The sequence below is a fragment of the Caloenas nicobarica genome, chromosome 2 (genome assembly GCF_036013445.1).
Source record: "Caloenas nicobarica isolate bCalNic1 chromosome 2, bCalNic1.hap1, whole genome shotgun sequence".
In the NCBI taxonomy this organism is placed as follows: domain Eukaryota; kingdom Metazoa; phylum Chordata; class Aves; order Columbiformes; family Columbidae; genus Caloenas; species Caloenas nicobarica.
The window spans coordinates 160,815,218-160,842,736 of record NC_088246.1 but is presented as its reverse complement, the minus strand read 5'-3'; the positions used below and the strand labels follow the sequence as shown (position 1 = coordinate 160,842,736).

Sequence of the window (27,519 nt, the reverse complement as noted above, 5' to 3'; positions counted from 1 at the left end):
GAGCAAATGCAAGTCCAGCTACTTCTAACACTGACATTGCAGTAGGACCCATCTAGAAGCCTGAAGCAGTTTCTATTTCCCTTTTACCATGTTTAATGGAACTTAAATAGACTAATCCTTTCCCCCCACAAGTGTATAGCGACTGTAAATCTGATTTAAACTTGGTAGAACATTTACAACAAAAAAAAATCTGAGGGAAAAGGTGCTTGAAATGAACACCAGCTTGTGGCAAGGAATTATTTAGCCTCTATCCTCCTTTAACCTGTTTTCCAATATATTTTTCCCTGCAAATTCAGATAAGCACATTCTGCTAGAAAGCAAAATGGGTAAGTGGAATTGAGTGTGTTGCAAGCGATTTAAAGCTTAATATTTGGGGGTTTTGATTGTTACCAAATGAGAATTACATAGACTTTTAGCAGTATAACACTTGAATTCATAATCCTAGTTTAAGTGTTTGCCCTGTTAGCCTTTATACATTTTTATTGCTAAAACATTGTGACCGTGAAGCATTTGAGATAAGCGGAGGCTTCACGTAGTCTTATCGTTGCCGGAGCGTCTGCTCTGCCGTGTGTGGTATAACTGAAATAACGGCACACGGATTTAGCAGGAATTCCTGGACGGCTTCGTCGGGTTAGTGGAAATCGGTAAGAGTTGTTGCTTTGCTGTTTCTTGTTTAACCAGTTTGGGGTTTTTTTGGAGTGGCTTTTTTGAAGCCAGGTTAGTGCGACAAGTTTATATAAAACAGCGTTCTCTTACAAACTAGGTAAAATTGAGGTATATTTAATAGCATCCTACGATTTGTTCTGGTTTAGCCTTTGGAGAGATCCCATTCTGAAGAATTCAAATGGGGAGCAGAATAGCAGCAGTGGCAGTTGATCTGCTCAAAGAGTAGGTGTATATATATATAAAATATATATATTTTATATATATATATATATTTCACTGAACTTCCAAGCTGTAAGTCAAGGTCTGCACATACCACCAAAGAGGGCAGTTCTGTAGGTAAAACATGAGCTCACAAATAACAATATCTCCAAAACCCGCAGGTCGGGATTCGGCCTCCCTCTTAACATGCCGCTTCTGAATTCATAGTAAACAGAAAAACCAAAATTCTTTAGATTCGTCAGAGTTTCATTTTTGTGTCTATTTATATAGGCTTTATGCTCTTAAAGACAGAGCCTTTTTTCTCTTAAAACAGACAAAAAATATTCTCATTTCTCTCATTTAACGGTATTAACAAGAATAACAAAAATAATAATTGAGCAAGCACAAAAGACTTTGAGGGAAACTATTCAATTGCCTTGTGGCATTGCACTTAATTACCATTAAATTATCTATTCTGTCTCTTCCATTGAAGATTTGTTCAGGTTTTTTCCTCAGGAGGTTATGGGGCCCGTGCTGAACCTCCTGCAAAATTCTTATCCAATCTCTGCACGAGCATTAGTTCGAGCATTGATCTAATGCCATCTCAAAGAGGATAGTCCAGAAAAATTAAAGGTGATAAGAGAAGTTCTCCTTAGTATTCTGGGAGCAGAAATTGAATCTGCTTTCTTTTTTTTTCCTTAGACGTACTGAAATTTAAAGAAGAATGTGTGCGGACAGGTTTCTGAAAAAAAACCAAGATAAAATTAATTCCTTCTATCCATTTATTGCATTTACTATCCATAATATGACACTGCTCAATCTAATTAGATGGCAAGATTAGGGCCACAGGCTCCCTGAATCTTATAATCTCTCTGTATACCTTTCAAAATTGAAGCACAATAATAAATAGGTGTATATAATGTATATGCGGTGCTTTAGGATAATCACTTAATTTTCATGAGAGGATGTGACGACTGATTTCGTGAACACGTCAGTCACTTGTGGATGCTGAAGGAGGGTATATTTTTCTATGTTTTCATCTCATTTCTTAGACGGGTGAAGGGATTTTTATCCCATTCTTCAGGTTGAATAATGTGATGAATTTGAAAGACTTGAAACTCTGCATTACTGGACCGAGGAACTTCAGAACCAGCACCCCCCATGCAATAAATCAGCAAAGGGGAGTTTGTGTTGGCTGAAATGTGAGGTGGAAGGAATATTTGTAATTTACTCCACCTTTATGAAATATCTATATCCATCTCTTCTGGACTGGGATGTGCAAAAAACCTCATTTTTTCTACTTGTCACACTAACAAAATTACGCACTCCAGTTGCAGCATTATGGTAAAAATGTCTCACTTTTGTCTTGCAAATAAGCTGCGAATTTTCGCAATACTTATTTTTTTCTTCCAAATCGTTGCAATCAGGAGGAGTTTTAAAATTTTCTCTAGTCAAGTTCTGGTGCCTGGAGTTGCGGAGTCAAACTGGGAGAACGTGACTGGAATTGGTGAAAGCCCAAGGGCAAGAGGAAAGAAACTCCAAACTTTAAATGTTTGGGTAGTGTTGCTTATTTATTCATGTGATAGTAGTTACTTGAGGGCTAGGAGCCTTTTAAAATACGTTTGCATGAAACCGAAGATGTTCTTAAGCTGTTTAGTTTAACAAATGAAGTACTTCAGTACCGAGATCTGCGAGGCAATGAGCTGTGAAAACAAATGAATACAAATTTGATCGTGATAAATTAGTAGCCTCAAATTGGCATCGTTTGAAGTTTTCTACGTCAGGATTGAAAAAATAGTTTGCTACGGTTAGTTCTTCACGGTGTCTGGATGGCTCAAGGAATAGGTGTGTAATGGCTCTGAAGTTTCCTGATGCTGCGAAATGGTTCAAAATTGAATGCGTAATTTAAAAAAAATAAAGTTTAACTAAATATAAGTGAGCTAGCCAATGGATATTTGGTGTGGGTGGGTGTAAGGCAGGAGAGCTGATGGATTTAGCGAACGGTATGTTGGCTTTTCAGGTGAAATAACTCGGCCTATACATCAAGGTGAATTCTCAGAAAAAGGGTGGGAGACTGAACTGGCAGCTTGTGTTGTAAAATACAGTTCGAGTTCATTAAACCTCGGTATGGATGATGTAAAGAAGACATAAATTGGTTGTAGTTTCTTTTCGCTCGATATATTTCTTGAACATGGGCATCCATATAAGAACTGAACTCGTGTAGAATTTGCATTTTCAGTTTGTTTCTTGTTTTTCAAATATCCCCACGTAGCCTTGGGGACAAGGTCTGTTTGGGACTGTGGATGTCATTGATGGTAATAACGTGAGAGCCTGAAGATTATATTCCTGATTTAAATACTCTTGAGCGTGGCTCTGACATTAAAAATGCAGGTTTCGTATCCTTACTGATGAACAGACGTAATTTAATTTTCCGTTTTAAGTTATTACGCTGTGCCATTTATGAAGGCATCCAGATAGCTCTGATTTGAAGTTAAACAAAACTTTGGTTACAGAAGATTTTTTCTTGGAGAAACACTTCACCATTCTGCAGTAGAACGAAGACTAATGGCAAATGGAAGAAGGGAAGGCTCTGGGGGATCTTATCAATTTATAGAAATACCTGAAGGGAGGAGGCAAGGAAACCAGCGCTGGGCTCTTCTCGGCGGTGCCCGGCGCCGGGACCAGAGGCAACAGGCACAAACTGAAACATGGGACGTTCCCTCTCAACATTAAGAAACGCTTTTTTAGTGTGGGGGTGACCGGAGACTGGCACAGGTTGGCCAGGGAGGTTGTGGAGTCTCCATCCTTGGAGATGCTCAAAAGCCATCTGGACACGGCCCTGGGCAACCAGCTCTAGGTGGTCCCGTTTGAACAGTGGGTTGGACCAGATGATGTCCAGAGGCACTGGGCCCTTGTGGCCAGGAAGGGCAATGGGACCTGGGCTGGATTAGAAGGGGGGTGGTCAGTAGGTCAGAGAGGTTCTCCTGCCCCTCTGCTCTGCCCCGGTGAGACCTCATCTGGAATATTGTGTCCAGTTCTGGGCCCCTCAGTTCCAGAAGGACAGGGAACTGCTGGAGAGAGCCCAGCGCAGCCACGGGGATGCTGGAGGGAGTGGAGCATCTCCCGTGTGAGGAAAGGCTGAGGGAGCTGGGGCTCTGGAGCTGGAGAAGAGGAGACTGAGGGGCGACCTCATTCATGGTTATAAATATATAAAGGGTGGGTGTCAGGAGGATGGAGCCAGGCTCTTCTCGGTGACAACCAATGACAGGACAAGGGGCAATGGGTGCAAACTGGAACACAGGAGGTTCCACTTAAAGATGAGAAGAAACTTGTTCCCGGTGAGGGTGGCAGAGCCTGGCCCAGGCTGCCCAGGGAGGTTGTGGAGTCTCCTTCTCTCAGACATTCCAACCCGCCTGGACACCTTCCTGTGTAACCTCATCTGGGTGTTCCTGCTCCGGCGGGGGGGTCGCACTGGATGAGCTTTCGAGGTCCCTTCCAATCCCTGACGTTCTGTCATTCTGTGATTCCTTCCCTAGGTGATTCTGGGTGATTCAGACAGCAGACTTCTTCAGTCACTTGATAACATTAGGCAGTATTTTACACCCGATGCTGAAGAATAGGACCTTAAATTCTCCTTGCAAAAAAATATTTCTGCACTGTCTTCTTTGCTGAGTCTTTCAGATGAATGGAATATTCTGTCATCTCTTATAAATAAACAGATAACACGATCATTTTGTTTCATTTAGGTTGGACAAGACCCTTAGGATCAAGTCCAGACATTAACCTTACAGGGCCATGTCCGTAAATCGTGTCCCTGAGCACCACATTTATGTGTCTTTTAAACCCCTCCAGGGATGGTGACTCCACCACTGCCCTGGGCAGCCTGTTCCAATGCCCGACAGCCCTTTCGGTGAAGAATATTTTCCTGGTATTCAATCTGAACCTTCCCTGGAGCAACTTGAGGCCATTTCCTCCCACCCTGTCACTTGTTACCTGGGAGCAGAGACCAACCCCCTCCATGCTCCAGGCTCCTCTCAGGCAGTTCAGAGATCAGAAGGTCTCCCCTCAGCTCCTGTTCTCCAGCTGAACCCCCAGCTCCCTCAGCCGCTCCCATCACACTTGTGCTCCAGCCCCTTCCCCAGCTCCGTTCCCTTCTCTCAACTCGCTCCAGCACCTCAAGGCCTTTCTTGGTGTGACGGGCCCAAAACTGACCCCAGCATTCGAGGTTTGGCCTCCCCAGGCCCAGCACAGGGGGACGGTCACTGCCCTGGCACTGCTGGCCACACTATTCCTGACACCAGCCAGGATGCTGGTGGCCTCTTGGCCACCTGGGCACACACTGGCTCATGTTCAGCCGCTGTCACCAACACCCCCAGGTCCTTTTCCCCCAGGCCCTTTCCAGCCACTCTTCCCCAGCCTGTAGCGCTGCCTGGGGTTGGTGTGACCCAAGCGCAGGACCCGGCTGTTGAACCTCAGACAACTGGCCTCAGCCCATCGATCCATATCCATGATATGTTCTGTAGATACATGTGATACGTGTGTTCACGTAACTGAGAGTTCTTTGTAAATGATTTCATAAATTAGGTGTTTTGTCCATTAGAGCAATGACTGTTACTTGGCTGACACAAGGGACTCTTGGCACTTAGAGACCTTCAGGGTTTTGAATGAAAATACAAAATCAAAACGTCTTCATTTCCTGGATCCATCTCTCCCAGTTTATATCCATTGCACCCATTGTAATTACCAGTTACATAGTCTGTGGTTTTGGGGGGGTTTTTCTTTATGCTTTTATCAGATAACCCTTTGTAAATGTTACCAGAAAAACTCAAATGCTGTTTCACACGAGAATTTATTTTTTAATTGTAAGTATAATTAAAAAAACCAGACAATTTTGAATTCTACATGTTTCAATTTGTGTATTAGTACCACGGGACTACAGAAGGTGTATTTCCATATGTGTGTGCAAATCGCAAACTGCACGATGCTGAAGGACAATTATTTCTTGTCCGGTCTCTCATTAGGATTTGTAGGAGTTGCATTGAGAGGAGTTATAAAAGCTGCTTGTTTTTCTTAAAATTTGTAAGGGAAAACCAAACCAAAACAAGCCAACATTGGAGTGAAGTGTGTTGCTTTCAAAATGTGTCATCTCCTCTTTGATCTGCATGTCAGTCATGGGGATTCTTGTGATATTTTGGGGCTTTCTGCAACTTCAGGATTTTAGGCTTTAGGATCTCAACAGCAAGTTGATGGTTTCATAAGACAGAGGATAACAGGAGGTGTCGAGGAAAAGTTGTATTTCTGTAGAAATATGTTCCTGGTGGAAGTAGACGACAGGATTTGCAAAGTTCTTCAGCTCTAGTTCTCTTCTCTCTTATTGTCTATTTTTTTTTTTAATAACTGTATAAATTACTCCAGTGTGGTGACAGAATGAATTTTTATTTTCACATTAATGCACGGACATTTGTCTGGTTTATATGCATGATTAGATGCACCTAAAAAATTAAAACCTATTGACCAAGATACTTCGAGAGCACGACGTACGATGACATCTCGTCTGCAGGTGCGACCATCTGCTCAACCGCCTGTGAAGATTTTTATTGTATTTAATAAAACATAAGTAATATTAATGTAGATTAGGAAAGTTTTTTTTATCAGATTCATTGCAGTTGAAATGGCTTTCCTACAAAACTGCAGCTCTTTTGTGGAGGGTGTGAATATAATTTCTGTTTCTCTTCGTGCACTGAAAAGTCATTCAAGAAAATTAAGACGCATTTATTCTGAAGTTGTTTGGTCAGTATTTTAGTCCGTGTCAGCGCTGGACTGATCTTTCTGTGATATGTACCTATTTCTTTTGCTGTAGGTGAAAAATGACTATATGTTAGAAATAGCAGATCAAGTGGACCAGGAAATTGCTTTGAAACTGGGTTGCCTTGAAATCCGGTAAGCCGATAATTTCATTTATTATTCAACGTGTTTCTGACAGAATATATACATTAGTTTTGAAAGTGCTTATAGTTCATTGACTTCTGCCCAGTACATCTGAATAAAACATCATAACGCTTTTTCTCTACGAAGGAGTTTGAAGAAAAACTGAATAGACTGTATTGTAAGCAATTTCGAGTGATTTTTAAATTAACATTAATTTTAAAATTTTAATTAATTACATCTTGATACTGCCTTTTGGGTGAATTCTTCATCTGAATAATTCAAAGGCCTGTAAAGCACAGTGAAATAGACTTTAAAAAAGAAGCATCTGTGGTGTTATTTAGCAAATAGTCTTGTCCTTGTGCATGTGTAAATCCTACAGGTCAAGAATTTATTTAAACATCAACGCTACTACCTTTTCTCTCAGCATTTACTCATTTTTAATGTGCTATTTTCAAACGATTACATCTCAAGGGTGTTTTTGGTGTTCTTGTCAACTGTTTGGACAGCTGGAAAATAAAGATAAATGTATCAGATGAAGAGATCCTTGAGAGAGTTCCCAGCACAGCCTTTGAAATGTGTCGTTTGGTTTTTTGCTCATTTATGGAGGATTTCCAGGCTGAAACATTTTCTTTAGTTACGCCGTTGTCTTGCGCAGGGAGATTCGGGAAGAAATAAAATCGATAAGAAATTAATGGCAAATGTCAACTCGTTAGCAGAGAACAGAAGTGTCCTTTGAACAGTATTTGCCCAAATAAAACGAAATTTCGGCTTATGAAGTTGCCGAGGTAGAACCCAATGTCTTTGCTTAAATTTTGCTGGTAGCCCCAGAGCAAACAAAAATTCTTCAGTGACCACAAAGTCCTTACACATCTACAAAGTTGTAGGTGCTTTATTTCAAAATATGTGATGAGTATAATAATCTATGATTATTTTTTCAGCCAAGTCCTGCTTTCCAGGGCATTTTCATAAGATATTTGTAGTAGGTGACACTAAGACCACCTTACAATAAGCACTGTGAAAACAATGGTGAACAGCACGGTGAAAACAATGATCCCAGCCTTCTCCCAACAACAATTTATTTATTAGCTTATTTTTCCCCGTACGTTAAATGATTTTTTAAAATAAATATCGAATCTATTGAGGTAGGAGAAGAACGTCCTAATATTGGTAGTTGAATTTATTCTGCCGGTGTTTTCTAATGGGAAATCTCCGGAAGATTTGGCTGCATCGATCTTGTAGTTTGAAGCCTGATCATCCGATAATTGTCTCTTTCCAATATTTTTCGTGACTTCAGGAGATCCTACGGAGAGATGAGAGGCAACGCGTTGGAAAAGAAGTCCAACTATGAAGTGTTAGAGTAAGTATTGTGTTCTAGCTTGAGGGTTGAACCATTTCTTAATCGGAAACATTAAATTTGGTTCAATAACACACTGTTCGTGTTGCACTCTTTTATTCCACAAAGTTCGTTGAGGTCTTTGAATGTTTTAATATAAGGACGATGAAACCTGTCAAGGTGTGGAAGTAGGAGGAGCACCTTTGGTTCAGGAAAACAGAATTGGGAGTTGTTTAAACCTCACCATGAGGCTTATTATGATTTGTTTTATGATTTTGCTAATGTTTATGGGTTCATCAAGTCTAGTTCTAAGGTGATTTTTATTTCTAAATGCTTTTCTATGCATAGTTCCATCCTGCAGTTGTGACTCATCTGCGGTAAAGTTTGGGTTACTTGAAAATGTTTGTGGTATTGTTTTTATTTCTGTTTGATCCGTATGTGGATTTTCTGAATTGTGACCTTGCAATTAGCGAGTTCATTATTTATCTGTGTGTGCCAAGTTTTAAGAAGACCAAGAAGCATCTTTATACTGGAAGTATTTTGGTTATTTAATCATGTTGTACGGTAGATGGCTTCATTCCAAACAATCCAAACTCCTTTAGAAGCTTCAGGGATTGAAAACTGGGTTTATCTGTATTAATTTAGTGGAACAGTGTTTCGTACATACACACCGCAATGGTCTGCTCATCACTACTGATTATCTTGGTGAAAAGATGCTGGACAGTTTAACATAAAACTGGGATAAAAGGTTGGTGTAGCAGCCAAGTGTCTATTTAACTTCATTTTTAATAAAATACGTGTGCTTGTAGCAGTGTGAAATTAGAGTATTTAGAGGTGGAAGATAAGATTTTTCATCACAATGAATAAGTTCACTAGGATTTTTGGGGAAACTGTAGGATTTTATTAGGTAAAGACAACTCTAATGAATTGCCCACTTATTTATATAGTGCCTACTATTTATATAGGGCTCCTCTGTGCAGAATTTATAAAGCTTTGGTTTTGTTTGAGTTGCATTTTTTTTTGAAGGACTTTAGTTTTTGTGTCAGTAGCCACTAGTAGAAATATCCTGGTTGAGGAGGTGCATAAAAAAATGAGACAGGACTAATCAAGATGAACAGGGTGAGCAGATGGACAAAGCTAAAAGGGGGTGTATAAAATATTTCAAAGAGTTGTGACCTGGAGACATTTGGATCGCACGTCATCCTCTTCGGCAAAAGGAGTTTGCATGTGTTCCAGCAAGAACTCAAGAAAGGTATTTTTAAGTCAGCAACTCATAAGCTACAAACATTAATCATTAGGTTAATAACTTTGGAAACATTGAGACGCAGGATATGAGGGTTATTAAGAGGTGACATGAAGTATTAATAAATAATTGTAGCAGGAATGGCATGTGAAATTGGAAGTGTAGAGTTGTGCACTTCAAGTTCTGTTTGGTTGGTTGGTTATGGAGAAGCAAAATGTGGTTTTTGTGGGATTCAGCTGGGAGTGCTGAAGGATAAAAGCACCTTAAAGTGGCCAAAGATAATTATAAACTAGTAAGAGCCTGCAAAAAGCACCAGCGATCCCCAAAACGTACTCCTTCGATTCACCACCTTAACAGCCCATCAAGGTTTATCTACACAAGTGATATTTGTTTCTCAAGCGAGGCTTTTTGTTTGTTTGGGGATATTTTTTTTGCTCGTTTTAGTCCATCATGAGGCACTTAACCAGCTGAGTGCAATTTTTCAATGGCACTTTTTTGCATTTGGTGGGATTGCTTCTTGCCCGCCTTTGTCCGACGTCTGTTTGATGTACATTCATCTTTGATCAGGTTTTCATACGAGACCAAATCTGGATGGGAAGCGCTCGACAGAATCGAACTGTTAAGTAGCCTTTCATAGTTGGGCCTTCATGGAATGAAAGAAGAATTTTTTCATAATAAATGTGAAGCCCGTTAGCATAGAACAGGGATAATTACAAGTACAAAAATGGGAGCTATATGAAGGAACAGCTGCAGCCACAATTTTGTAAAAAGCACTTTAAAGTCTATTATGTTAATTTAACATTACTTTTTTTGTTGCAACTTCAATTGAGATGAAAGATAGAAATGAAGATATATGTAGCCTAAAGCTGCTTATCTTTATATGACAAGTGGTATCATCTACCCATAGTTGGTATTTTATTAATCCTATTGAAGTTTATACATGAAAAAATAAATTTCAGGCCACAAGTAGGATGGAGTAGATGAGGTTAAATACAAAGCTGTAGTAGGACTATGCACCAGGATCTCGCTGCTAATTATGTCTTCCTGGCAATTAGAAAACAATTGTCTGAGGTCTTAATTTGGAGGACGGAGTTGGTGTCTGTCCCAAGGGGGAGCTTGTAGGGTTGGGTGTTTAAAACTGTTGGGATGTTCCAATTTCCCATGTTTATTCTCTTTATTTATAGGAACGCACAGTTTGTTGTTGACCGTGGCATTAAATCCGTTTGCCTCTTCCGTTAAATTCTCCTCCAGTAAATAAATTTGCTGCCTCGGTGAAACACAAAATGTGCTTTATGAACAATTTTTACGAGCAGTTGTGTTTTGTTGTTATCGAGGAGGAATTTCTTCTGCATTTGTTCCACACAGATCCGTACAGACTGCTCTCCGGCTCCTTTTAATAACGAATTCAATCAGATTGCGGCAGCCAAATTCTGCAGTACAATTAAAACAAATAATACTGAGCGTTGCCGGGTGCTTCATTTTTGAAAACACCATTTCTCTCCCGTGCTTAACGTTAAACTAATATATTCCTTGTCAAAATGTCTTTGCATGTTATTTAGATGGTAATAGCCTGTTAGATTTATTTAACCGTGCGGGATGATAAACCGCATATAATTTGCATTTGAGAAGAAACGCATCAAAGGAATTAACACATAGGAAAGTTTTCTAATCTCGCAGCTCGCTGTCATTGCACAGATGCTGTTTCGAGTTGTGAAATTTTATATTACTTGTCTTTAGAGAGCTTTAAAAATACTGGTTTATCGTTTGAAGTAAGCTTTTTATATTGACTTCAACGTTGGCTTTCTTGCGCCGTTAGGTAGCAGTAAATACATATACTGTGTATCTCAGCCTTGCTAACAGCTGTTCTTTGCCAAATGTGAGAATTCCAGATGTATTTCTGTTCCTGTTCAATGCATCCAGTCGTGGAAAGCTTTATTTCATACTTTTCTTAGAAGCAGATAAGGGTGTTTGTTTAAAAGCGAATTGTAACCTTTGGATTTTAGGAGGAAAAAAGTAGCACCTTTGAGAAGCAAGGGTAGAAATCCTTTTCCTATTTAAATTTGCCTTTGTTTTTCCTTTATTCTCCTGTAAATTTCCTGCTGATACTATACAACAAATTTACAGTCGTGCAAAATTTGATATACGTGGTTGTATAATGATGTTCTCCACTAACATGTCTCTTCTCAAAGCTAATTGTTGTATAGTTGTAGTGATACGTGCGCCCATCAGAAATAAGCTGGTGCAGCACATCTGAGCCACAAAAATATTGAATCCTCATGGCTCTGGGTTTCAAACTGAGGTTCAACCCTATTTCCAAGTGTGAAAGTGAGCTCGGCGCAATTCAGTTTGCAAAATCCGAGTTCACTGAGAGAATTAGGAACCTGATTCATCGACGCAAAATGTGAGATCACCTGCAATAAGAAGTTGCGAATTTTAACATTGGATGCTGACTATGAGGAAAATGTGACAGTAGAAAATTTAAAGACTGTAATTATAGTGCTGCAAAGGGTAAAACAGTAGTAGGATGTCAGTCAACCTACTCGATAGATGTTTATTAGAATTTGCTGTTTTCATGTTCTCTTCGCACCGGACTCCATGCACTAAGAATAATTTTTCAATCTTCTTTAAATTCTTAAAACATGCCCGAGAGTTTTTGTTCTCAAAAATCCTCTGTGCCAACATTTCAGATAATCCACTGTCCACACCAGGTACCTGTTGTAAATGTGATCTCCTTTTGGGTTTAAACTAAAGATACTCTTATCCCGCATTTTCTGTGGAGCGGCCGCGGTTGGAATTTTCACGGGACTGTGTTTGTTACTCAGAGATTGTCATGGACTTTACTGTGAAAATAATTTACTATATTGCATGTGCTAGTTAAAAAAACCCACAAACCAAACCCAAACCACCACCCTAAAAAAGAGCAATATAATATCGCACAACGTTTTTTATATTAATCCTCTGTGTGTTTTTGTTCCAGGAAAGATGTTGGTTTAAGACGTTTTTTTCCGAAGAGTTTACTAGATTCAGTGAAGGTAATTACAGTTCCAGTCAATTGTCTACTGCTTAAAAAAAAAGTCAGATATCTGAAAATTGTGTTCACATTTTCGCCATATAGTTGTAAGGCTTCTGCAGAAAGAGAAAAGGAACCTAGAAAAAAACAGCATATTTTTAGTGGCAACTTGATTAACCATATTCACCTTCCTTGCTCCAGGCTGTATCTGACTCATTTGAGGAAGATTCCCAGTAATTTCCACTTATATTAATCCTAGTTAAGGCTATAAATATTAGTCGAATCTCGCTTCTATTGAAGTCCATATGTTCCCAGAGTAAAAAATGCAAATTTTTCTTGACATGTTTTGAAAAGGGGGGTTAAGAGTGGTCACCAAGAAATTTCACAGCTATCAGTGTCTCAGTAAAATATCTCTTACCATTCATACGTGAAAGTATAAATCACAAATTGGCATTTGAGAGGTAGTTTTGGTAAGCAGGGATGGTTTTATAGAAATAATAGAATTCAGCTTCAGATTTAGAAAGTTTCTGCATCATGATTTAAAAAACCAGAAAAGATCTGTCGTGAAAGGGTTTTGTTTCAAAAGCCTTTTGCAAATCAGAAGTTAATGAAGTCAAGTGGATTTCAGTAATCCGTCTGCATTTTAATTTAAGCAATTATCTGAATCTGTGTTCTCTGCTAACGGGAGAAATTGTGGTGAAAGGCTCCAGACATAAAAGAATGAACAACTATATCAAAAAATGATGTTACGGAGCCAGAAAACCGGCCAACAAAGAAAACGGTTCTTTAGAAATCTTGCGATGGAGATGGGAGCAGAAAGAAATTCTGTCAGAAGGTAAAGCTGAGTAGAACCTTGCAAAGACATGGAAAAAATGTTGGACATATGAAGAGGAAAATCAAGGGAAGGAAAAATGGGTCTGCTTTTTAATGAGAATGAAATCCCTGATAAAAATAATCCAGGATGGGTTCAAGTGATTGAATGACTCTTTCACTTTGTGAAGACTGATGATTTTGAACTGCCGGGTGAAGGAGGGATCCTGATGACCATGAAATATAACATGAATTATTTCTTTTTATTACTGAGGTAAAGCTTAGCACGTAGTGGTAATCACATTTGTGGATATTTTACATTTGGAGATGCCAGTTGCGGAGAATATCTCCATATCCAGGGAGACCGGAAGACTGGAAAAATGAAAAATCAAAATACTTAAGAGTGCAAAGTATGATGGGGTCTAAAGACAGAAAGTTCAGCTTTATTTAGAGAGCTCATTAAATAGAAAAGAAGTCAGGGGTTTAAAGATGTCTATATATTAGCTGGTCACAGAGTGTCTGTAAGAAATAACGATATGAAGAAAGCAAGTGCCATCCTAGGAGGTGTCTGGGGAGGTTTCTCCAGGAGGAAACGTTAAAGTCACTGGACAGTCTCTCATGTACTGCAGATAGTTCTGTTTATTTGTGTTCAAGAAATAAGAAGTCAGTCAATATCAAGTACAGAGGAAAAGTTATTGGGTCAACAGGCCTTCCATTTTCGTTACGTCACTAGAGAAGAATCACAGAATAGTCTGGGTTGGAAGGGACCTTCAGAGCTCCCCCAGTGCCACCCCTGCCATGAGCAGGGACATCTGCACCAGCTCAGGTTGCTCAGAGCCCCGTCCAGCCTGGCCTGGGATGTCTGCAGGGATGGGGCATCCACCACCTCTCTGGGCAACCTGGGTCGGTGTTTCACCACCCTCATTGTGAACAATTTCTTCCTCATGTCTAGTCTGAAAAATGATGCGCAGGTCTCCAGCACTTGGGCACAAGCAGTAATGAGGATGCGTTTCCATGCGGCCTTGCCCAGCACATCTGAACTGGGGAGCACCTGGTTGTTGGGGCCCCATGCTGTGCTTGCCGTTGCCGCTAGACACCTGGGGCACAACTGACCTGCAAGTCCTGGGGACCCTGCTATGGACAATTCGGTTCTGCAACCATTGTGTCACCCTCACAGCCGTATCCCCTCTACAAACTTCCTCTAGAGGTCAACCTTGAAATACCAGAGCAGCTGCCAGCAGCTCCCTGCATCAGCTTGATGCTCTCCCAAGTAACAAGCGACAGCACAAGAGGAACCTGGGCAACCTGGGCCAGGCTCTCACCACCCTCAGTGTCTGAAATTCCTTCCTCGTGTCCAGCCTGAATCTCCCCTCCTTTAGTTTAAAACCATCACCCCTTGTCCTATTGCAACAGGCCCTGGTAAAAAGTCTGTCCCCATCTTTCTTTTAGGCACTGAAAGGCCACAATAAGGTCTCCCCGGAGCCTTCTCTTCTCCAGCTGAACACCCCAGCTCTCTCAGCCTGTCCTCCCAGCAGAGCTGCTCCAGCCTCAGGTCATTTCTGGGGCTCCTCTGGCCCCTCTCCAGCAGGTCCATGTGTGTCCTGTGCTGAGGACCCAGAGCTGGCCCAGCACTGCAGGGGGGTCTCACCGGAGCGGAGCAGAGGGGCAGAATCACCTCCCTGACCTGCTGCCCACGCTCCCTGTGATGCAGCCCAGGACACAAAAGGCTTCTGGGCCGCAACCGCACATCATGGACTTAAAATGCCGTATAACATACGCCCTTAGGCATGGAAGTCAAGACGATGCTGAAACAGGAGAGAAAACCACGGGCAGAATAAAGTACCTTTTAACAACTGAGTGGCTGAAAACGTTGGGACAGCTTGAGCTGGCAGATTTATTTCTTTTCGCAGTGTCTTGCTCCTGGTATTTGCTGTATTTCCTGGTATTCAGTCAAGGCTGAGGCCTTTAGTTCCCTTAACATTTGTTTGCTCTGTATAAAGGAAGAAATTCTGGCTCTTTGGAGTTCTGAATATTCTTTATAGACTTATAAAAACAAGTGTCTAATGTGACTGGAAGTGCTAAGGAGTAAAGGGAGTTTTTGTGGTGCCTGGAGCTGTTACAGGCAACCTGAAAGAATGAAGAGTTTTAGTCTCTTACAATAAAACATTCAGATATGTTTTGGGAGAGGAACAATGATGATTCCTGTCTTAACCTTGCAAAAATTGCAAAAATAAGCATGGTTTTGCTCTCTATCATTGTTGTTAGTTGAAAGATAAATTAGAAATGGGTATTACTAAGGTTGTTTTAAACCCTTTTAATCACTTCAGACACGAGTCAAGTTTTGATAAAGGAAAACAATTGAAGCGTTTGCGCTTTTGACGTTTTGGCGCTTTGTGATGTAAGTGTGATGAAAAAACGGCGGCTCACCTGGCTCACCACTGCCAGATGAATTCTAGCGTTCGGAAACAGGCGTTTTTATTCAGGATTCTTGATTTCTTGTTCAGTTTTGGGACATGTTAAAGAGATTGCTTTTCAGGTTCTGGTTTTATTTATGACATGAATGGCAGCCTTCCCAGGGATTACATTATATACAGGCAGATACTTCACTTTTCATGAGTCTTAGTTTAGTTATCCTTTCCTTATTTTAATGCAGTTATTTGAAAGCCTGCTTGTATCCTCTATGTACTTTATTTTTCAGGGTATATAATTAGGTGTCTTGCTCTGTCCCAGATGTTGGCAGGATGATTTGTGCTGCTCTAAGTGCTTATTTCTACCCTGAAAACGTTTAATAAAATGATACGCAATATGGTTAAAATAGTCTAATTTAAAGGTTTGTTTTACTTATTACATTAAGTTTTAATTTTCTATTTAAATGTTACATTTTTATATGGAAGTTACTTTGCATATTATCAGTCTATATCCACTATATAATGGGTGGTCTAAGATACTGGGTGCAGAGATTAAGTTGCAGCTACAGCTGGGTTGTTATTACCAGGTAAGAGGTGGTGATTCAAATTTAAAATCTAGTATGAAGATGTAGGTTGCTGTGGTTTTGCATTGATACACAGTTAAGAAATTGGGAGAAATAAAGAATCTAGAACAAATAGTTCCTGCAATGGTTAACATGTTGTCTTTTATTACAATTTATTCAAAACATTATTAGTTAGATATTCGCTCTGTAGTGTATAGCAGAAGTTAGAAGGCAGAACTGTTAACTTACATTTTGAAGCTGCTTTTTTTTTTTTCCTTTAGAATTGTCTGCGTCTCATTGATAAATAAACTATTACGGATACTAAGTGACCAAAACTCTTAAAATGCACCGTCACCGATGAGATTTAAACTAATTGATCTTTAAACATTTTAACACGCAGGCCAAAACACTACGGAAATTAATCCAACAAACATTTCGACAATTTGCCAACCTCAATAGAGAAGAAAGTATTTTGAAATTCTTTGAGATCCTCTCTCCCGTGTACAGATTTGACAAGGAATGCTTCAAGTGCGCGCTCGGCGTAAGTAGAGGAACGTGACACCAGAATACATGCTGTACTTACGACTAATTGATTTTACTTATTTCTGCCACTAATTGCTTGCCGAGTTCCTGTTGTGATGTAGAGACGAGTCCTTGGATTTCATTAACAACAAAATGTGTTGATGTTATTTAGGACTTTCTCAGTTGACTGTTAAAAAAGCACCGTTCATTAGTAGGGGAAGAACCGTACATGATTGAATAGTTTTGTTGGTGCTTCGTTTGTGAAAGGCAAGCAATTTTTAATCTGGTTATCTGAGGAAACGGGACTTCTTGGCTTCTTCTGTTTGTCAATTTTGCCCTAGTGCCTTTTAAAATCTACCAATTTCAAGCAAATTTTGAGAAAGGGCATTAAGTCTGCAAGCTTTGTGAAAACAAGCTCTCAAGTAGAAAATAGAACATGAACATCAGTGTCCACCAGAAGAGGAAATATAGGAAACGTATAGTTCTCGTGTAGACCTCAGATAAAACACATGGAAACGCATTTTGAGTAGCACAGATCCCCAGGAAACCCATCATGAGGAGTTGCTACTTATAGAATTACTTGATTTTCATATTGTTAGTTTAAAATGTTTGAGGAGTTTGACAGCTTCTAGAGATGAATTACTAAAACCTGTAGTTGTAACCTTGGAGGATAGTGTTCCATAGCGAGGTCTTGTCGTCCTATTGAAACGTTGCCCTGTCTTTCTCCTCCGATTCTGAAGTCGAGCTGGATTATTTCAGTGGAACTGGCGATCGGCCCCGAAGAAGGAATCAGTTACTTGACGGACAAGGGTGCAAACGTAAGTCTCCTTCGGTTCGTTTTTCTCAATTACTGTCTTAACATCCATGACGTGTTGTGAACTGAAGGGAATGACAGGTCTGATCTTTGAGTTAAGCACAGAAGAGCTGGGAAATTCAGTATATACAGCTGTTATTCGGGTATTAACTCACGACATTGTCAGCGTTAGCACTGAATTTGTTGGCTTTTGTACCCGGTGAAGTGCTCGCTTGTGGAATTTGAAGCATAAGTGGTGACTTTCTAACAATCAAACGTGCAAATTTATTCTAAATTATTCTCCCGTTTCTTAGGGAGCAATGTGTAAATGAAGAGCTTGTTTAATCAGTTTGTGTTTAGTGGTTGTGCAAGCGTTGCTGGCTGATTTGCTTTATTTCATGTCCTTAACTCCCTTTCCATTACCTGATATTGACTCTATTACAGTCTTTCCTGTACAACTCTGTAGTGCAAGGAACTGATATTCAGGTTCTTCTAGCAAAATCTGTGGGACCTTTACAATCATGACTTGAATTGAGCCCATGTCCAACCAATATTGACATTAACTCAAGGGTAGTGCAAAGGTTTGGAGATCAGGAATACGTAGCCAGCGAAGAACGCACCTTTTACAACAGGCCGGAGGAATGTTAAGTGTAAATACCGAGTGTAAACCTGCTGAGTTTTCCGTCTTGACCTCCAAGAGGTTGTTTCCACAATGTGCTTCAGCGTGTGCCTGGAGTTACTCAACAGTGACCTCTGTAGGCAAACTTGGGGCTTGATTTAATTTGCAAATCCTGCCGCTATTTGGATATATTCTTAGCCAAAGCCTACCAAAACTGTAAAGAGGCAGAGGAACACGTTTCTGCAAGTGTAGCTTGGAGATCAAAGTCTACATGTGCTTTTGCAAGAGCAGGAATAAAGGCAAAGGATTCTTTTCTTGTAATTTTGAAATTTTCTCCACTTTTTCCATTGCCTTTCTGCAGCCAACTCATCTAGCAGACTTTAATCAAGTGCAAACGATTCAGTATTCAAACAGTGAAGACAAGGACAGAAAAGGGATGTTGCAGCTCAAGATAGCGGGTGCACCTGAGGTATGATACGACAGTTGTGATCAACTTACTGGCTTTGATTTTCCTGGGAAGGGCTGGAGATTATTATACTCTTAATGAAGATATTCTCTATATTGTGATTTCATTCTGGTCTGTAACTTCATTCTGGGTTTTTCTGTGATGTACTAAAAGCATACTCAATTTTGCATGTGCATATTTAAACTGGGGATTGCTTATGTGTGAGTGTGTACGAAGATTTCAGTTCTTGGTAAACTCTCTTGCTCCTCCTGTAGTTACAGCCAGTGCATTGTAGTTCAACATTTTGCATTCCTGGCATTTTGCAGTTGTTTGATTTTTCTCGTTCTTTAAGGGGAAAGGGAAGTTGAGTGTGAGCGGTCATCATACTAGTCAGATATTTTTGGGTTTTAGAATAGGTTAAGAACTCATTACATGTTTTAGGTTTTATATCTGGTGCTCATATACTTTGAAATTGGTAGGAGACACTTAATTTAAAAATACTAACCCTTAAATGCAACTTAATAGTTACATATGTATATGATGCTCTGTCCTAAAGAGGAAAATGAACAATTTCACTTTTGCGAAAAGGGGAAATATGGAAGAGGGAAAATTTGTTCCCTCAGGTTACGTGGAGGAAAGGCTGGAAGTGAAATAAAATATTTTCCTTGGTCCAAACCAGTCACTGTGCTAGAGAAGTGCTGGGGGCAGGTTGGCAAATCTGTGCCGAGGATGATGAACGTTGGTGGTATTAAAATTAATACCTCGTCTGTATGTCTCTCATCTCCTTTTCCACTCTCTGTCTTTTTAATCTTTTTTGAAATTGGGAAGGTTGCTTTTTAGGGCAAAGAATAAATTGCTGCAAAAGGGCGGAAAGGCGATGCCACCTGTGGGAGCTTTAAGGAATAAGCAGCTTCTCCAGCATTGTCATAATTATAGTCGTAAAAGTCATAGCAGTTGTAACGAAGAGTGGTTGAGTGAAAGTTTAGCTGGCAGCCACTTAATAAGCCCAGATTAATGTTAGGTTTTGGTGGGGGGTTTTATCAGCCGTACTTTCTGAACCTCGCGTTTTAAATTTGCTGCGTAAAAGGTAAAGCAAAAATCCCACCGTTCTTTGCTCGCCCACGTTTTTCCATTTACTGCGCGTGGCTGCGAAGTTCTGGTGCGATGACACAGCTGTTCTGCTCAGCGTTTGCAAGCGCAATAAAACCTCTTTGTTGGTGCCTTGTTTTTTTTTCCTTCTGTAGCCTCTGACAGTGACGGCACCGTCATTAACCATTGCAGAGAACATGGCTGACTTGATAGATGGATATTGCCGGCTGGTGAACGGGGCGACGCAATCTTTTATTATCCGGCCACAGAAAGGTAAGGAGGCGTTTAGTGGTAACTGCTATACATATATTTACCGATAGATTATTTTGTATTTGAATCAAAGACACGAGGCGTCGGCAAAAACCTCACTTGGAGGCTCTTTTCAGTCAGGGAGGAACCATGAGGTGTTTTTGTGACACTATCAGAAGCACTGATAGTGAATGTTACTCTGTCAAAATCACTTAATGGCTGAGAATTTAGACTAGTTTTCAGTAATCACTGCTTTACTCTAAACTTCAGTAGCAGGTATAAATACGTTGTAATTAAAGGCACTCTGAACAAGGAGGTGTTATCTTGAGATGTGATTCCCTAATAAATAACGAGAAATTCAGAGGTTAGAACGCAGCTGGGTACGGTTCTGACTAGTGATAATTTTTGGAAATTTCTGCCTTCCTCCTGGATGCTAAAAATGTCTCTGGGTTTATTTTTATAACTTTGAGAGAAGTCTCGTGAGCCTTTCTCATAAAATAGAACTGAAGAAGATGCATTTTGTAGTGTTGATTGATTGTTTCTGTAGCAACCCACGAGCCCAAAGCAATGAGACCAGGATGCAGGTACATCTAACTTTAAAGAGAGAACTTTAATTAAATTTCACTAGAATTTCTAATTTCAACCAGCTTTAACTATTGGAAAACACCCAAGGAAAGCTGCTTAGGAATGGAAATTTCTGGCCTCCTGTGCTAATCTTTAACTCCGGAGAGTAATTCAGCATTTCTGGTTTCTAGAACAATGAATAAACTCTTTCCTTTTTCCCTATTTGTAATACAAGAAAGCACACAAACCATCCCAGCATCTCTCCAGTCTGAAGTTGAGTCCCGTTTTAGCCATATTTTTGCTTCTCTGTTCCCTGGTTTCCCTGGTCTGTAGTTGTTCAAATGGGGTGATGTTGTTGATGTAGTTTGGATCTGTCACAAGTCCACAGGAAAGAAAAATACAAAACCTTGAAACCTGGACATTCAATAATGAAGAAATGTGACTTAGGGTGTTTTGACAGCATTTTGTAATGGTTCGAATTAGTCTTAAATTTGCATGGTTGTTTGTTATTTGTGACCCTTAGCATGTGCGACTGACTTTTAGCTCCAACAGAAGCTGCTTTGTTAAAATTTGCGTTAGTCATGCAACCATGTCTCCATACAAAGGAAAATCTCCCTCAACACAAACTCAGCTTTTCCAGCCAACCTGGGGCACAGCTCAGGCACTAAAATTCTCATTGGCACTAAAATTCGACACCAAAGAAAACCTGACATCAGTGATAACAGAATCAGAGTCATTTTGATTTGGAAAAGACCTTTAAGATGGTTGAATCCAACATTAACCTAATGCTGTTGAGTCCACCTCTAAACTACATCCCTAAGAACATCGTCTCCGCGTCTTTTAAACCTCTCCAGGGACGGTGACTCCACCACTGCCCTGGGCAGCCTGTTCCAACGCCTGACAACCCTTTCTGCAAAGAAGTTTTCCCTAATATCCAATCTGAAAATAAAATAGGCATCACAAACCAAGTTTTTCATTTCATTAGTCTCGTCTATACCTGTGAGCGATTGTCATGTGCCTCCTCTTCTCTGAAAAATCGTGCTTTGGAGTTTGTTACAATCCCTGTTATTCAATCCCAGTGCTTTCTAATACCCGGTGGATTGACTTGTTTTCTGCCTGAACTATAGCAGCCAAAGTTGAGCTGTTAAAAATTTTTCATATCTTAGAGTCATTGAATCATTTTGGTTGGAAGAGACCCTCAGGATCATTGAGTACAACCATTAACCCAACCCTGACACTAACCCATGTCCCTGAGAACTTCATCTATATGCCTTTTAAACCCCTCCAGGGATGGTGACTCCACCACTGCCCTGGGCAGCCTGTTCCAGTGCCTGACAACCCTTTCCATGAAGAATTTTTTCCTAATATCCAATCTGAACCTTCCTGGAGCAACTTCAGGCCATTTCCTCTCGTCCTGTCACTTGTTACCTGGGAGCAGAGACCAACCCCCTCCATGCTCCAAGCTCCTTTCAGGCAGTTCAGAGATCAGAAGGTCTCCCCTCAGCTCCTGTTCTCCAGCTGAACCCCCAGCTCCCTCAGCCGCTCCCATCACACTCAGGCACAATCTTAACACGTTACCTCTCCCCACCTCTCAGCTGTACTGAGTTAATGGATAGTTCTGACCCTGCCTTGTGCTCTTTAGAGGCACATCTGTAGATTATGTTCAATTCTTGCCACTTCTGCACTGGTGGTATTGCAGAAATTGGGTCCTTTCAGTCTACATTGCCAGCGTATCCCTCTGCTATTAGAATTACTTTTCTTACCTATATACACATGCCCTTAACTCCCCAAAACGCCACTGCCCACTGATTTCCAGTTCTGTCATTCACAACAGCAGCCTCGGGCTGGTGAGGCCTTCGTTGAGTCTTATCTCCGTTCATCTCGTGTACAAGCTTCCAGCGCGGGGCGTTGGGGTGTCAATTATGTGTTTCCGTTTCTCAGCCCTGCTCTGCTCTCCGCTCTGCTATTGTTATCCAAGCAACGGAGCAGTCGTGGAATCATTTTCATTTATCATGGAACCATTTTGGTTGGAAAAGACCTTTAAGATCACCAAGTCTGACTGTTAACACAGCCAAGTCCACCACGAAGCTATGTCCCTAAGAACCTCATCTCCGCATCTTTTAAACCCCTCCAGGGATGGTGACTCCACCACTGCCCTGGGCAGCCTGTTCCAATGCCTGACAACCCTTCTGTAATACGAAAGTCCAAAATACCTCAATATATCCATCAGAAAAGTACATCTTCAGCTACTACTTACGTGACCAGGACAGTGATTCACAGAGTCATAGAATCATTTTGGCTGGAAAAGACCCTCAAGATCATCGAGGCCAACCATGAACCCAACACTGGCACTAAACCATGTCCCCGAAAACCTCATTTATGCGGCTTTTAGACAACACAAGCATATACCACATGTTTTCCCCACAACTTCACGCTCAAAACCAGTCAGAATCTCCACAGGATTTACCATGTCCTCTTCAGTACTTTTTCCACCATGCGTAGAACCAACGGCCATCTCAGATTAGTAGGACACATGGGGCCTGACTTATCGCTGCTGTAAGTTGCAATAAAAATTGACCCACTCTGTTTGCACTTTCTAATTCTTGTCTTCCCCTGACCTGCCTTCCTCATCGTTCAGCTGTTACGTCTTCCAGACTCACTTAGCTCTATTAAGGGCACGATCTCTGATTTTTCCGGGAGTCGTTCAGGGCTAGGCACAGCTGTGCCTTGCAGTGTGGTTTGCCGGTAGGCATGAATGCAAAATAAATCAATGCATTTAGTGGAGTGTGTTTATTTGTGTGATATTCTCACTGGTGTGTTTTAACACAGAGCAAATGAGCAGTGATTGAGTTAAAGGAACGTTAAATAGCGCTTCGGTAACCCTCCTCTTCAGGCAAACATTAAGACAAGCCCTCCAGTTAAAATAAATTGTGGGGCTCTTTTGTCTGAGGTTTCTTGGTTTTGAAGTTCAGAGCAATACGCAACATGTTAATTAAACATTTCGTAGAAGAGCTGGCCCCACCATGAACTGCATTCCCAGATCCCTCCTACCGTGAGCTTTGATTTTACATGGCACATCAGAAACAAATCGTGTAGCAACTCTCCGTCCAACAGATGGGATTTCTCCTCTCTTTGAGCTTTCCCATCCCCTCTTTGTTGTAAGTTTACATATTCATTGCAAATGTCCTCATAAATTACCACTCTTGGTTACTAAACGAACCTGTGTTTTTGTGATATTATGTGTCTCGCTGTTAATAATCCAGTTTTTCTTAATTCGGTGAGATCACGTGGTAATGTTTAAGACCTGGGCAGTGTTTGGCATATTTCCATTCAGTTTGTTTTGGTTTTCACAAATATTTTGGTGTGTAGGTCCCTTTAGACCAATATGGAAACTTTAAACTTAATATTTGTGTTTCCATTATCAGACTTAACTTTGACAGGCGAAGAGCACAAATGAAGCAACAGATAAAAATATAAACGGATATTAAGGAGGTTTTTACTGATCAGACTATGCACTAAGTAGCTTTCCTGTGATCTAAATTCAGTGGCTGAATTTTCTATCTATTAATCACTTTGAACAACCTTTATAAGTAATGCAAAATTCTCAGAAGTCTTACAAAAGGATAAGAAGACTCTGGAGAAAAAAAAAACACTGAACAATTGAAATAGTTATCTGATTCAGAACCCACCTCTACATCGAAACATTCCCTGTGAATCTAAAGGGATTATAGCTGAATGAAACCTCAGAATTTTGAGTTTCAAAACACCAAAATTTAATTGTCTGTGAAGTTCTCCAAATAAGCGTTTTCTCTTTTCACACAAATTAACCATGAGCACCGTTGTTGTTTAAGGGAACGGCAACATACGTTCTAAACATTACAATACCGTCAATGCTTTGATTAATTTGACCCCTCACTGATTTTGCTTTCACACTGATTTCCATCGGGTGAGGACAGTTTACATTGTGGTAAATCAAAATACTTGAGAGTATTTCGCATCTCCTGAAGCCAGGAGTTAGAGGACGGTAAAATGAAGGTACAGTGAGGGTGGTGAAACACTGATCCAGGTTTCCCAGAGAGGTGGTGGATGAACCATCCCTGGAGACATCCCAGGCCAGGCTGGACGGGGCTCTGAGCAACCTGAGCTGGTGCAGATGTCCCTGCTCATGGCAGGGGGGGCACTGGATGAGCTTGGAAGGTCCCTTCCAACCCAGACTACTCCGTGATTCCATATACATGATAGAACACCTTTCCTTGACCATCACCACTTTATGACAACAAATTCCCAACACCAGCATCCAAGCTCCCCACAATTATTGCGCTCTCTGGAATTCTCCGGTCTGACTTTTGGCCACTACCTCTTTCAGGTACTGGTGCTGCCTTGAACTCCCGAAGCCCCACGTTGGGCACCAAAAAGGTGTTCTAGCCCTGGCTGGTGGCCAGCCTTAGCTCACTGCTCCTCAGCAGGTCGAGGGGGAGAAAAATAGGATGAAGAAATCCATGGTTTGAGATCATGGAATCATGGAATGGTTTGGGTTGGAAGGGACCTTCCAAGCTCCCCCAGTGCCCCCCCTGCCATGAGCAGGGACATCTGCACCAGCTCAGGTTGCTCAGAGCCCCGTCCAGCCTGGCCTGGGATGTCTCCAGGGATGGGACATCCACAGCTTCTCTGGGCAGCCTGTTCCAGGGCCTCACCACCCTCATGGGGAAGAATTTCTTCCTTATATCTCATCTAAATCTCCCCTCTTTCAGTTCAAAGCCTACACCCCTTGTCCTGTCACTACGCGCCCTTGTAAAAAGTCCCTCTCCAGCTTTCTTGTAGGTCCCCTTTAGGTACTGGAAGGCTGCTGTAAGGTCTCCCCAGAGCCTTCTCTCCAGGCTGAACAACCCCAGCTCTCTCAGCCTGTCCTCAGAGCAGACCTCTTCCAGCCCTCTGACCATCTTCATCCCCTCCTCTGGACTCGATCCAGTAGATCCATGTGCTTATGCTGGGGTCCCAGATCAGCCCATAGCACTGCAGGGGGGTCCCGTGCTCTCCCCGCTCCTCCCCAGGGCTGAACCTGTGTCATCTGCATCTCCCACCCATCATCCCAGAGGACAAGGCCCAGTTCTATTCAGCGCACGACAGCGCGTTCGTCTGCCACTAACGCCAACAAAATCAGTCGTGCCTCGGCCTCTGAGTTCCAGAAGGACAGGGAACTGCTGGAGAGAGTCCAGCGTGAAGCCACGAAGATGCTGAAGGGAGTGGAGCATCTCCCGTGTGAGGAAAGGCTGAGGAGCTGGGGCTCCGGAGCTGGAGAAGAGGAGACTGAGGGGCGACCTCATTCATGGTTATAGATATGTAAAGGGTGAGTGTCAGGAGGATGGAGCCAGGCTCTGCTTGGTGACAACCAGTGATAGGACAAGGGGCAATGGGTACAAACTGGAACACAGGAGGTTCCACTTAAATTTGAGAAGAAACTTGTTCCCGGTGAGGGTGGCAGAGCCTGGCCCAGGCTGCCCAGGGAGGTTGTGGAGTCTCCTTCTCTCAGACATTCCAACCCGCCTGGACACCTTCCTGTGTAACCTCATCTGGGTGTTCCTGCTCCGGCGGGGGGGGTTGCACTGGATGAGCTTTTGAGGTCCCTTCCAACCCCTGACATTCTGTGATTCTGTGACAGTTTGGCCAAGGACAGCTAAAAGGAAAAGGATCAGAAATAATGAATATTTAGTTAGGTTGGATCCACACACACTCTTTGTTTTTCCAACCAGTCTAGAAACAAACATTCATTTAACTTGGGTCAGAGTCTCTGTTTTTCTCAGTCCGTCCCCATCTTTTCCTTTCACCGTTTTCCAGCCGTCTTCAATTCCTTGCACCTTTGTCGGCCTCTACTTGTTAACTATATCCTACTGCTGCTCAACTAACTATGTAATACTTCTGTTTGCATTCTCCTTATCTCACAGAACGTGCAGAATGGGTTTACTATTAGGATGGAATCGGTTTTGTCGTGAGATGGTTTATAGCAACTCTTGATTTATATTTCACGTTGATAGGAAGCTGTTCAGTTAAGTAGGGACTTTCAGGAACACAATAAAAATCTCATTGTTAAGGAAATTTAATACTGCACTTTCAAGTTAGATTCCATCTTTATCACTTTTCGATCCTTTTTGCTAGGTAGCGGTAGACTTCAGCATACCCTGGCAGAAATACCTGCAGTATTTCTCAGTTTGGTAAGAGCTTGGAGTCTGCATTTGTATGAGAGAAAAGCAACCTGATCTGCAGTCGGTACTTCAAACATATGAAGCATTGTGGCCCTCCAAGTGTTATAAAATCAGTCACTGATGTCTCTGAAGTCTGCAAAGATGATACTGATGTGCTCCACACACAAAAAAACCCGAGAGGAAGTCAAAATTCCATCTTCAGAATACAGTTTGAATAGCATGCAGTTAACATGCACATTAAAAAGAAAGGGAAATTATTTTGAATAGCTGCTTATTAATTGTGCATCCGTTATCTTGATTCGAAAATACGGAATGGTGAAGTCAAGCGCGCAATTTAGTAAAGTCCTTTTAACACAGAGGTTCGTGTGTTGGTATCAGTTTCTAAACCTTTTAAAAAACCAGACTGCGTGTTTCACCAGTAGCACCTGTGATTCATCGGCAACATCTAAACCCCTAAATCCATTGCCAAGTGTAGGAGCAGTGTTGGAATAACTGGCAGTAGCAGTGCGACGATGTAAACTAGAACGCTGGATGCTGTCACAAACAGTGACTGGCAGCTGATGGAGATGTCAGGTACAATTTAAGGTTCTTTAGAGCTTGTTTCCCTTCTTTTCTGCACCTTCCTTTTCGACACACCCCCGTCAGACAGATTGATACAGCCCCAGGTTGGTGAGCCAAATGATGCTGTTCTACCTTTGGACCGCAAAAAAAGAAGGAATAAAATGCTGTAGTTTGCCGTGTTGAGCGTGGCTGCTGGTATTGGGCATTTCTCTACTCAGTCCCATAATACACAAAGGTGAAACTGTAGTTTACTTCTTGTAATGTCTGGGAATTGCAGAAATTTTAACATAGGATGCAAACATTACGTGATTTTGTGTA

At 41.4% G+C, this 27,519-nt stretch overlaps 1 protein-coding gene across 12 annotated transcripts in view; it reads left to right on the top strand.

Annotated features, from left to right (window-relative positions):
- Nucleotides 1-27,519, top strand: part of PTK2 (protein tyrosine kinase 2) — a 204,495-nt gene that overhangs the window by 113,551 nt on the left and 63,425 nt on the right. For all 12 annotated transcript variants that reach the window (XR_010605715.1, XM_065627419.1, XM_065627417.1 and 9 more), the window contains 7 exons: nucleotides 6,725-6,804; nucleotides 8,087-8,149; nucleotides 12,346-12,400; nucleotides 16,560-16,700; nucleotides 17,422-17,499; nucleotides 18,455-18,562; nucleotides 19,783-19,900. Coding sequence is in view for 11 of the 12 variants with exons in the window: in XM_065627419.1 (XP_065483491.1) it covers nucleotides 6,725-6,804; nucleotides 8,087-8,149; nucleotides 12,346-12,400; nucleotides 16,560-16,700; nucleotides 17,422-17,499; nucleotides 18,455-18,562; nucleotides 19,783-19,900 (643 nt within the window). In the remaining variant the exon portion in view is untranslated. The remainder of the gene's footprint in view (nucleotides 1-6,724; nucleotides 6,805-8,086; nucleotides 8,150-12,345; nucleotides 12,401-16,559; nucleotides 16,701-17,421; nucleotides 17,500-18,454; nucleotides 18,563-19,782; nucleotides 19,901-27,519) is intronic.